Source organism: Dendropsophus ebraccatus, chromosome 15, assembly GCF_027789765.1.
Source record: "Dendropsophus ebraccatus isolate aDenEbr1 chromosome 15, aDenEbr1.pat, whole genome shotgun sequence".
NCBI classification, from domain to species: Eukaryota; Metazoa; Chordata; class Amphibia; order Anura; family Hylidae; genus Dendropsophus; species Dendropsophus ebraccatus.
The window spans coordinates 74,908,469-74,922,167 of NC_091468.1; the positions used below are offsets into that span (position 1 = coordinate 74,908,469).

The following is a 13,699-nucleotide window of genomic DNA, read 5'->3' on the forward strand; positions in this document are numbered from 1 at the left end:
AGGAGGGGGGGTGAGGGGAAAAAATACTCACAAAAATATATAGGTTATTGATTAGTGAATATGTAGTCCCCCAATTAAGGTAAGGGCCAGGTGGGAGGAGGCTTTGGGACAGATCCCGGATGAGACCATTATACATTTTGGTTGGGGGTCAGTTGGAATCACACACAGGGTGATACATTTTAAGCTTTTCTATTGGCTCTATTATACTCCAAGAATATTTTTTAAGTTTGGGAAGAGGGGACCCCAGTGCTGTAACAAATGTGGCCTGCCTGGGGCCGATCTTGTACATCTTGTCTGGTCCTGTCCCAGAGTGCAGGAATTTTGGGGAAGGGTTACTGACCATGTGGAATCCTGTCTCAATAAAGAATTGCACCGAACCGCAGGGGGGGGGGGGGGCACCGGATGATGGGGAGGGTGGTACTTTTCTCCTTAAGGTGTTCGGGATAGCAAAGGTTATTATTGCTAGGCACTGGATTGACGCCTCATTCCCTCCTGAGGAGGAGTGGGGAAGGGTAGTTAGTAAAATTAGGAGCTATGAGAAATGATTATCTAAGAAGGCCACAAAACGGTTTAAGACTATCTGGAAGTATTGGAAGGAACCATAACTTGAAGTAATGTAGTGTTGGTTGGGTTTTTTTTTTTTTTGCCATGCCCGGGGGAGAGAGAGTGGGGGGGGGGGGAGATTGAGGGTTTATGATGGATGTTTGTAATTCATTTTACTCCTATTAAGGTAGTGTGAATTCAATTTTATGTTTTTTTGGATAAAAATAAAAAATTTTAATACAAAAAAAAAAGACAGTAGTTCTTCCTTCTCACGATCAGTATCGGTGTAACACATTTGTAAGGACAGTTCTTCTCCCGTCTCATGATCAGTACGGGTGTAACACATTTATAAGGACAGTTCTTCTCCCGTCTCATGATCAGTACGGGTGTGACACATTTATAAGGACAGTTCTTCTCCCGTCTCATGATTAGTACGGGTGTGACACATTTATAAGGACAGTTCTTCTCCCGTCTCATGATTAGTACGGGTGTAACACATTTATAAGGACAGTTCTTCTCCCGTCTCATGATCAGTACGCATGTAACACATTTATAAGGACAGTTCTTCTCCCATCTCATGATCAGTACGGGTGTGACACATTTGTAAGGACAGTTCTTCTCCCGTCTTATGATCAGTACGCATGTAACACATTTATAAGGACAGTTCTTCTCCCGTCTCATGATCAGTACGGGTGTAACACATTTATAAGGACAGTTCTTCTCCCGTCTCATGATCAGTACGCATGTAATACATTTGTAAGGACAGTTCTTCTCCCGTCTCATGATCAGTTCGGGTGTGACACATTTATAAGGACAGTTCTTCTCCCGTCTCATGATCAGTACGCATGTAACACATTTGTAAGGACAGTTCTTCTCCCGTCTCATGATCAGTACGGGTGTGACACATTTATAAGGACAGTTCTTCTCCCGTCTCATGATCAGTACGGGTGTGACACATTTGTAAGGACAGTTCTTCTCCCGTCTCATGATCAGTACGCATGTAACACATTTGTAAGGACAGTTCTTCTCCCGTCTCATGATCAGTACAGGTGTAACACATTTGTAAGGACAGTTCTTCTCCCGTCTCATGATCAGTACGCATGTAACACATTTGTAAGGACAGTTCTTCTCCCGTCTCATGATCAGTACGGGTGTAACACATTTGTAAGGACAGTTCTTCTCCCGTCTCATGATCAGTACGCATGTAACACATTTGTAAGGACAGTTCTTCTCCCGTCTCATGATCAGTACGGGTGTAACACATTTATAAGGACAGTTCTTCTCCCGTCTCATGATCAGTACGGGTGTGACACATTTATAAGGACAGTTCTTCTCCCGTCTCATGATCAGTACGCATGTAACACATTTGTAAGGACAGTTCTTCTCCCGCCTCATGATCAGTACGGGTGTGACACATTTATAAGGACAGTTCTTCTCCCGTCTCATGATCAGTACGGGTGTGACACATTTATAAGGACAGTTCTTCTCCCGTCTCATGATCAGTACGGGTGTGACCAGGGGCGGGCTGGGCCGGGGGGCAGGGGGGCACATGCCCCCCGTGCCGCTCTTCCCCCAGCTGTCAGGGCCGCATGGCTGCTGACAGCTGGCTGGAGTCCTCAGTGCCTCCCCTGCTTACAGCCCCGCCCTCTTCAGTCATATTTACCTGTGGCTGTGCTGTGGATCCGGACTGTGCTGGAAGCGGCTGCTGAAGCCCCGCCCCCATGACGGTAAGCCCCGCCCCTTTATGGCCATTATGCTTTCTATAAGCCTATGAGGCTTATGGTAAAAAGCAAACTGCTGTACGCAGTATCTTCCTCCGGCCACCAGAGGCCGCTCTCTCCTCCCAGCTGGTTCTCCTGTGTCTGGGCTAGAAGAGCCTGAAGACAGAGAAGATGGTGTCTGCAGGAAGCCAGGTACCTACACAGCAGGACATAGGGCAGGGGGAGGGGACCAAGGCTCTCCAGCTGTTGCAAAACTACTACTCCCATCATACCTGGGCAGCCATAGGCTGTCCATGCATGATGGGAGTTTTAGTTTTGCAACAGCTGAAGAGCCAAGGTTCCCTATCCCTGACATAGAGGATACATATACACAGGAGACCTACACAGGAGGATACATATATACAGGAGACCTACACAGGAGGATACATATATACAGGAGACCTACACAGGAGGATACATATATACAGGAGGAGACATACAGAGGAGTGTATAGAGGATACATATATACAGGAGGAGACATATATACAGGGGTACATGGAGGATACATATATACAGGAGGAGACATACAGAGGAATTAGGGCTGGGTGAGTAAACAAATTAATTCGCCCAGAAGATTAGAATCGATTAGATTTTTTGTGAAAATCTTAAATTAAATTTTCACAAAAAATCATTGCAGGCGGAGCAGCATGGATTGTTGGGTTGGCGGCCGGGCAAGAGGTGCAGGTCAAGCGGGCGGCGCGGAAGTGAGGTGCAGGGCGGGCTTATGGCGGTGCGTGGAGTGTTGGGCCGGAGATGAGGTGCAGGGCGGTCGGGCAGTCCGCCTAACAGAGCTGCGACTGACCTGCCCGAGCTATAAATATCACGTCCTGCTCCCCTCCTGGCCACACGTGCAGGTCCCCGGTCTCTGGAGCAGGCCGCAGGGACTGTAGTGGTGATATCACCACTACAGTCCCTGCGGCCTCCTTCAAAGACTGGGGACCTGCATGTGTGGCCGGGAGGGGAACTTGTGTGCCAGGGTGAGAGGAAGAGGAGGAGGGCTATGTGCACTCCTGCCCCAATCACCCCCAGCTGCCCCAGTCCCCCTAGAGTCACCCCCAGTCTGCCTCAGTGCCCCTCAATCACCCCCAGTCTGCCCCAGTCCCCCTCAGTCACCCCCAGTCTTTCCCATTTCCCCTCCGTCATCCCCAGTGTGCTCCAGTCCCCCTTCAGTCAACTCCAACCGTCCCCAGTCCCCCTTCAGTCAACCCCAGTTTGCCCCATACACACCCAGCTCCCCCAGTTTGCCCCGTACACCCCCAGCTCTCCCAGTCACCCCCAGCTGCCCCAGTTTCCCCCAGTGACCCCTCAGCTATACCCGTATTACTACTACACCCCTCATCTTTACCTGTACTACTACAGCCCACATCTGTACCTGTACTACTAATCCCCCTCATCTGCACTACTAATATACCCCTCATTTATACCTGTACTACCTCACCCCTCATCTTTACCTGTACTACTACTACTAATGCCCCTCATCTGTATTACTAATACCCTCCATATCTATACCTGTACTACCTCACCCCTAATCTTTACCTGTACTACTACACCCCTTATTCACTATACCTCCACTACTACACCCTACCTAGATGGAGGCACCAGTGGTATGGTGGTATAAGTAACTATGTGGTGAAGGAGTGGTGATAATATTTGTTACTTATATAATGGTAATAGATTATGTGGCTATGGGGTCATACAGCGCAGTTATGGGCGTGGCTATGTCCCTCTTTCCCCCCAGTAAAAGTTGGGGGGTATGCATATATACAGGAGTACATAGAGAAGACATATATACAGAAGTATATAGATGATACATATATACAGGAGTACATAGAGGATACATCATATATCCTCTATGTACTCCTGTATATATGCATCCTCTATGTACTGCTGTATATATGTCTCCTCTGTACTGCTGTATATATGTCTCCTCTATGTACTGCTGTATATATGTCTCCTCTATGTACTCCTGTATATATGCATCCTCTATGTACTGCTGTGTAGGTCTCCTCCTGTGTGTATATATATATATATATATATATATATATATATATATATGTATGTTTATTTACACTGATCCAAATTTTCCTGCATTGCATATTCCCTCGTGAATATATATATATACACGCACACACAGGAGGAGACCTACACAGCAGTACATAGAGGATAAATATATACAGCAGTACATACAGAGGATACATATATACAGGAGGAGACATACACAGCAGTACATAGAGGATACATATATACAGGAGTAGACATACACAGCAGTACATAGAGGATACATATATACAGGAGTAGACATACACAGCAGTACATAGAGGGGACATATATACAGGAGGAGACATATACAGGAGTACATAGAGGATACATATAAGTATGTGTGTTTGTTGTTTTGTTTATTATTATTTTTACTAATGGGGGGTGCACACACGAGGGGGGTGTTCTAAAAAGAGGAATGCCTATACCCACAGGACCACAGAAGTGATATAAACTATTGTAAAAAAAAAATACAGAAACCCCAGCTTTCCCAGCATCTTGTATTTGTAGTCAGTATAATGGAGGTCACCCAGCTTTTCCACCATCTTATACTCAGTATGATGGAGGTCACCCAGCTTTCCCAGCATCTTATAGTCAGTATGATGGAGATCACCCAGCTTTCCAGAATCTTATACTCAGTTTGATGAAGGTCAACCAGCTTTCCAGCATCATATACTCAGTATGATAGAGGTCACCCAGCATTCCTAGCATATGTCTATGGGTACGTTCCGTGTCATCGCTGAGCCGCCCCATAGACTTATACAGGAAAGTGACTTCTGATCCCTTCACAGGGCACAGTAGGATATTTGGTCACAAATGACGAAGATGTTATAGGTAAGGGCCAGAGTGGTCCTTAAAGGATGGGCCGCCAGCCTGCTACTTATGGGCCAGTGCTGTGTGCTTGCCCCCCGGGCTAAAATTTGCCAGCCAGCCCCTGGGTGTGACACATTTATAAGGACAGTTCTTCTCATGATCAGTACGGGTGTGACACGTTTATCAGGATAGTGCATGTGGGTCGCACTGCTTCTGTGTACCTTAGTGTTGACGGATTATTTTACCTCTGGCGACTCCCCAGTTTTCGCCATTCTCCAGTGCAAACTTTTGCGCAGTTATTTTTCTGTCCATTCACAGAATGTATCATTAGGAGGCCGGACCTTGATAAATCCGGCCTAAATAGACCAGGGTGCAGCCGGCGTAATCTTCTCAAAAATAGCGCAAACACCGTGATAAATGTGGCTTACAGTTTACGCTGTGCGCAAAAACATTGAATTAACGAAAATAATGGCAGAAAGAGAATGCTGACTGTGCCTGGACATGGACTTTGGGGACTGGAGTTGCAGAAGGCAGCGGCATGCTCCTAGATGGGGAGAGCGCCTGCGTAGTAGCGTCTATAATTTGTACTTTGGCACTTTGTGACACGTTGCAGCAGCTGTCCCGCCTGTCAGTGAGCGGCTAAGTGTCTGTCCCGCCTGTCAGTGAGCGGCTGTCCCACCTATCAGTGATTGGCTGTGCAGCCGTCACGCCCATCAGCGAATGACTGTACAGCTGTCCCGCCTGTTAGTGATTGGCTGAGTGGGTGTCCCGCCTGTCAGTGATCGGCTGAGTGGCTGTCCCGCCTGTCAGTGATCAGCTGAGTGGCTGTCCCGCCTGTCAGTGATCGGCTGAGTGGCTGTCCCGCCTGTCAGTGATCGGCTGAGTGGCTGTCCCGCCTGTCAGTGATCGGCTGAGTGGCTGTCCCGCCTGTCAGTGATTGGCTGAGTGGCTGTCCCGCCTGTCAGTGATCGGCTGAGTGGCTGTCCCGCCTGTCAGTGATCGGCTGAGTGGCTGTCCCGCCTGTCAGTGATTGGCTGAGTGGCTGTCCCGCCTGTCAGTGATTGGCTGAGTGGCTGTCCCGCCTGTCAGTGATCGGCTGAGTGGCTGTCCCGCCTGTCAGTGATTGGCTGAGTGGCTGTCCCGCCTGTCAGTGATCGGCCGAGTGGCTGTCCCGCCTGTCAGTGATCGGCCGAGTGGCTGTCCCGCCTGTCAGTGATCGGCTGAGTGGCTGTCCCGCCTGTCAGTGATTGGCTGAGTGGCTGTCCCGCCTGTCAGTGATTGGCTGAGTGGCTGTCCCGCCTGTCAGCAAATCGGCTGAGTGGCTGTCACTCCAGAGACGACTGGGGGACGTTGTTGTTATATATTATAATACATTTAGTGCTTTTGAAAATAAATATTTACTAAATTTTCATGTTTGTTTTTTAAGGTTCGCGATGACGTTTACCAGAAAATCTTGACCAATAATCTCCCTAATCTGCTGGAATACGGCAACATTACGGCGCTGACCCAACTCTGGTGTTCCGGACAGATAACCAACTTCGAATATCTGACACACCTGAACAAGCACGCTGGGCGATCATTTAATGACCTGATGCAATACCCGGTGTTTCCCTTCATACTCGGAGATTACACCAGCGAGACGCTCGACCTCAGCTCCTCCTTAATATACAGGTACTCGCACATCTTACACACACAGTCTTCTACTCACACATCTTACACACACAGTCTTGTACTCACACATCTTACACACACACACATCTTACACACACAGTCTTGTACTCACACATCTTACACATACACTTTTGTACTCACACATCTTACACACACGGTCTTGTACTCGCACATCTTACACACACAGCCTTATACTCGCACATCTTACACACACACACACACACACACACACACACATCTTACACATACACTCTTGTACTCACACATTTTACACATACAGTCTTGTACTCACACATCTTACACACAGTCTTGTACTCACACATCTTACACATACAGTCTTGTACTCGCACATCTTACACACACAGTCTTGTACTCGCACATCTTACACACACAGTTTTATACTTGCACATCTTACACACACACACACACACACTGTTGTACTCACACATCTTACACATACACTTTTGTACTCACATTTTACACATACAGTCTTGTACTCACACATCTTACACACAGTCTTGTACTCACACATCTTACACACACACACTTTTGTACTCACACATCTTACACATACAGTCTTCTACTCGCACATCTTACACATACAGTTTTGTACTCGCACATCTTACACAAACAGTCTTGTACTCACACATCTTACACACAGTCTTGTACTCACACATCTGACACATACAGTTTTGTATTAGCACATCTTACACACATAGTCTTGTACTCGCACATCTTACACACACAGTCTTGTACTCACATTTTACACATACACTTTTGTACTCGCACATCTTACACATACAGTCTTGTACTCGCACATCTTACACACACAGTCTTATACTCGCACATCTTACACACACAGTCTTGTACTCGCACATCTTACACATACAGTCTTGTACTCGCACATCTTACACACACACACTGTTGTTCTCACATCTTACACACACACACACACTGTTGTACTCACATCTTACACACACACTGTTGTACTCACACATCTTACACATACAGTCTTGTACTCGCACATCTTACACACACACACTGTTGTATTCACACATCTTACACATACACTTTTATACTCACACATCTTACACATACAGTCTTGTACTCGCACATCTTACACACACACATTGTTGTACTCACACATCTTACACACACACACACACATTGTTGTACTCACACATCTTACACACACACACACATTGTTGTACTCACACATCTTACACATACACTGTTGTACTCGCACATCTTACACATACAGTCTTGTACTCGCACATCTTACACACACACACTGTTGTTCTCACATCTTACACACACACACACACACACACACACACACTGTTGTACTCACATCTTACACACACACTGTTGTACTCACACATCTTACACATACAGTCTTGTACTCGCACATCTTACACACACAAACTGTTGTATTCACACATCTTACACATACACTTTTATACTCACACATCTTACACATACAGTCTTGTACTCGCACATCTTACACACACACATTGTTGTACTCACACATCTTACACACACACACACACACACACATTGTACTCACACATCTTACACACACACACACACATTGTTGTACTCACACATCTTACACATACACTTGTACTCACACATCTTACACATACAGTCTTGTACTCACTCACACATCTTTCACACAGTCTTGTACTCGCACATCTTACACACACAGTCTTGTACTCGCACATCTTACATATACAGTCTTGTATTCGCACATCTTACACACAGTCTTGTACTCACACATCTTACACACACACACTTTTGTACTCACACATCTTACACATACAGTTTTGTACTCGCACATCTTACACACACACACTGTTGTATTCACACATCTTACACATACACTTTTATACTCACACATCTTACACATACAGTCTTGTACTCGCACATCTTACACACACACACACATTGTTGTACTCACACATCTTACACATACACTTTTGTACTCACACATCTTACACATACAGTCTTGTACTCACACATCTTAAACACACACACACACATTGTTGTACTCACACATCTTACACATACACTTGTACTTACACATCTTACACACACACACACACACACATTGTTGTACTAACACATCTTACACACAGTCTTGTACTCACACATCTTACACACACAGTCTTGTACTCGCACATCTTACACACACAGTCTTGTACGCACACATCTTAACGCACACATTCTTGTACTCACACATCTTACACACACTGTTGTACTCACACATCTTACACAGTCTTGTACTCGCACGTCTTACACACACACACACACACTATTGTACTCACATCTTACACACAGTCTTGTACTCGCACATCTTACACACACAGTCTTGTACTCGCACATCTTACATACAGTCTTGTACTCGCACATCTTACACACAGTCTTGTACTCGCACATCTTACATACAGTCTTGTACTCGCACATCTTACATACAGTCTTGTACTCGCACATCTTACACACACAGTCTTGTACTCGCACATCTTACATACAGTCTTGTACTCGCACATCTTACACACAGTCTTGTACTCGCACATCTTACATACAGTCTTGTACTCGCACATCTTACATACAGTCTTGTACTCGCACATCTTACACACACAGTCTTGTACTCGCACATCTTACATACAGTCTTGTACTCGCACATCTTACATACAGTCTTGTATTCGCACATCTTACACACACACTGTTGTACTGGTATATTCTATCATTTCATTCAGTAGTTTAGTTCATCAGGACTGTAATGAAGCTTATTATTACAGGGTCTGAATCCACTCCGGGGGGGGGGGGGGTCAGAGTCCACTCCAAGGCGGGCGGTAAGGGGGGGGTCAGAGTCCACTCCAGGGCGGGGGGGGGGGGGCGTCATAGTCCACTCAAGTGCGGAGGGGGGGGTCAGAGTCCACTCCAGGGCGGGGGGGGGGCGTCATAGTCCACTCAAGTGCGGAGGGGGGGGGTCAGAGTCCACTCCAGGGCGGGGGAGGGGGGGTCAGAGTTCACTCCAGGACACGGGGGGGGGGCAGAGTTCACTCCAGGACAGGACACGGGGGGGGGGGGGGGGGGGGGCGGTCATAGTCCACTCCAGGGGGGGAGGGGCGGGGGGTGGTCAGAGTCCTCTCTAGGGTGTGTGTGGGGGGGGGGGAGGGGGGCGGTTTCAGGGTCCACTCCAAGGCGGGGGGGTCAGAGTCCACTCCAGGGCAGGAGGGGGGGGGGGGGGCTCAGAGTTCACTCCATGGTGTGTGTGGGGGGGGGGTTGGGGGGGGGGGGGGTTGTATCAGGGTCCACTCTAAAGCGCGGGGGGGGGGGAGATATCAGTATGTAGTATATTGTATATAGATAACAGTATGTAGTGTATATAGATATCAGTATGTAGTGTATATAGATATCAGTATGTAATGTATATAGATATCATTATGTAGTGTATATAGATATCATTATGTAGTGTATATAGATATCAGTATGTAGTGTATATAGATATCAGTATGTAGTGTATATAGATATCAGTATGTAATGTATATAGATATCATTATGTAGTGTATATAGATATCAGTATGTAGTGTATATAGATATCAGTATGTAGTGTATATAGATATCAGTATGTAATGTATATAGATATCAGTATGTAGTATATTGTATATAGATATCAGTATGTAGTATATTGTATACTTTTTATTGTTTTATAGTTTGTGTTTTTTATATGTTTTATAATAATGTATATCATTTGTTTTGGAGGAATCTTGTGAAACCTATAGCTGTGCAGTCCAAGGAGAAAGAAGATCGCTATATCGATAATTACAAGGTGAGACGGCCTGGTGGGAGAATATGCAGCCCATAGCCCATATAATTGATGTAGGTGTGTATATATTATATATATATATATATATACACACACATGGGAACCGCCACTAAAAGCGTGGTGGATACACAGTGTGATGGGAACGCTCACCTTTAATGGTTGTGCAAAGATAAGACACAACTCTCCACAGCGTATATATAATATAGTGATCGCACCGCAGCCTGTATATATAATATAGTGATCGCACCGCAGCCTGTATATATAATATAGTGATCGCACCGCAGTCTGTATATATAATATAGTGATCGCACCGCAGTCTGTATATATAATACTAGAAAATGTACCCGGCGCTGCCCGGGTATAAAGTGTCGGTGTGTTAATTAGATTTGTTCTAAGGTGCCCAGGAGGCCAAGCTAAAGGTATTGTTTCATCTGAGTTAATCAGTGGAATTAGTGTATATCTGTAGTGCATAGTTGGAGGGGTTCTGTATACCCACAATGTATAGTTTTTAGGGGTCTTGCATAACTGTAGTGCATAGTTGGGGGGGGGGGCTGTATACCTATAGTGTATAGTTGGGGGGGTCCTGTATACCTGTAGTGTGTAGTTGGGGGGGGGCTGTATATCTGTAGTGTATAGTTGAGGGAGGTCCTGTATACCTGCAGTGTACAGTTGGTGAAGGTCCTGTATACCTGTACTGTATAGTTCGGGGGTCCTGTATACCTGTAGTATATAGTTGGTGCTGTATACCTGAAATGTATAGTTGGTGGAGGTCTTGTATACCTGTAGTTTATAGTTTGAGGGTCCTGGATACCTGTAGTGTATAATTGGTGGAGGTCTTGTATACCTGTAGTATATAGTTCGGGGGTCCTGTATACCTGTAGTGCATAGTTTGAGGGTCCTGTTTAACTGTAGTATAGAGTTGGTGGAGGTCCTGTATACCTGTAGTGTATAGTTTGGGGTCCTATATACCTGTAGTATATAGTTGGTGGAGTTCCTGTATACCTGTAGTATATAGCTTTAGGGTCCTGTATACCTGTAGTATAGAGTTGGTGAAGGTGCTGTATACCTGTAGTATAGAGTTGGTGTAGGTCCTGTATACCTATAGTGTATAGTTGTGAAGTCCTGTATACCTGTATTGTATAGTTTGGGGTCTTATATATACCAGTAGTATATAGTTGGTGGAGTTCCTGTATAGGTAAAAAGTGGAAGTCCACAGCTCCAAGTAAAATGTAAAGTCTTTATTTAGAAATCCTCTTAAAATCCAAACATAACAATAAAAAACACGCCGACGCTTTTCAGGACACTGGTCCCTTAATCATGGCAAATTTATACTGAATATTACAAGCTTTTATAAGAGGATATGACCAGTATGTTACAAGGGATACGCCCCCCAAAAGGGAGGAGAAAAACATCACATGATGCTAACAGGTGTGTGCTAATAGTTGAATTAAACACATTTATACAACTTATATACAATATAAATATATACAAGAGTAAATTACAAATGTTCCTGTATACCTGTAGTGTATAGTTTGGGGGTCCTGTATACCTGTAGTGTATAGTTTGGGGTCCTGTATAATTGTAGTATATAGTTGGTAGAGGTCCTGTATACCTGTAGTGTATAGTTTTGGGGTCCTGTATACCTGTAGTGTAAAGTTTGGGGTCCTGTATACCTGTAGTATATAGTTGGTGGAGGTCCAGTTCACCTGTAGTGTATAGTTTCGGGGTCCTGTATACCTGTAGTGTCCTGTATACAGTACCTGCAGGGTCATATTTACCATTAGGCACCCATGGTCTGGTGCGTAGGGTAGCACCTTGCAGAGGGGCAGTACCCTCCCGTTCAGACTTGCCAGAAAATCTGGTGTCTTTTCGAGGGGGGTATGGCGGTATTGGTCATGTCTGGTATAGCGGTGATATCCAGTCACAGTATGGCGGTATTGGTCAGGTCTGGTATGGCAGTGTTATTCAGTCACAGTGTGTCGGTATTGGTCATGTCTGGTATGGCGGTGTTATCCAGTCACAGTATGGCAGTATTGGTCAGGTCTGGTGTGGCAGTATTGGTCTGGTCTGGTATAGTGATGTTATCCAGTCACAGTATGGCGGTATTGGTTAGGTGTGGTATGACAGTGTTATCCAGTTACAGTATGGCGGTATTGGTCAGGTGTGGTATGACAATGTTATCCATTCACAGTATGGTGGTATTGGTCAGGTGTGTTAGGACAGTGTTACCCAGTCACAGTATGGCGGTATTGGTCAGGTCTGGTGTGGCAGTATTGGTCTGGTCTGGTATAGTGATGTTATCCAGTTACAGTATGGCGGTATTGGTCAGGTGTGGTATGACAATGTTATCCATTCACAGTATGGTGGTATTGGTCAGGTGTGTTAGGACAGTGTTACCCAGTCACAGTATGGCGGTATTGGTCAGGTCTGGTGTGGCAGTGTTACCCAGTCACAGTATGGCGGTATTGGTCAGGTCTGGTGTGGAGGTGTTACCCAGTCATAGTATGGCGGTATTGGTCAGGTCTGGTGTGGAGGTGTTACCCAGTCACAGTATGGTGGTATTGGTCAGGTCTGGTGTGGAGGTGTTACCCAGTCACAGTATGGCGGTATTGGTCAGGTCTGGTATGGCGGTGTTACCCAGTCACAGTATGGCGGTATTGGTCAGGTCTGGTGTGGAGGTGTTACCCAGTCACAGTATGGCGGTATTGGTCAGGTCTAGTATGGCGGTGTTACCCAGTCACAGTATGGCGGTATTGGTCATGTCTGGTATGGCGGTGTTATCCAGTCACAGTATGGCGGTATTGGTCAGGTCTGGTATGGCAGTGTTAACCAGTCACAGTATGGCGGTATTGGTCAGGTCTGGTGTGGCAGTGTTACCAAGTCACAGTTTGGTATACCTGTAGTGCCCTGTATATACATGTAATGTATAGTTGGAGTAGGGGGTCCTGTATATACATGTAATGTATAGTTGGAGTAGGGGGTCCTGTATATACATGTACTGTATAGATGGAGTAGGGGGTCCTGTATATACATGTACTGTATA

The 13,699-nt window shown here is 45.6% G+C and overlaps 1 protein-coding gene across 1 annotated transcript in view; it reads left to right on the forward strand.

Moving 5' to 3' along the window:
* LYST (lysosomal trafficking regulator) overlaps window positions 1-13,699 on the forward strand; it is a 442,781-nt gene that overhangs the window by 343,817 nt on the left and 85,265 nt on the right. The window contains exons 38-39 of the mRNA XM_069954584.1: window positions 6,580-6,824; window positions 10,593-10,659. Coding sequence (XP_069810685.1) covers window positions 6,580-6,824; window positions 10,593-10,659 — 312 coding nt within the window. The remainder of the gene's footprint in view (window positions 1-6,579; window positions 6,825-10,592; window positions 10,660-13,699) is intronic.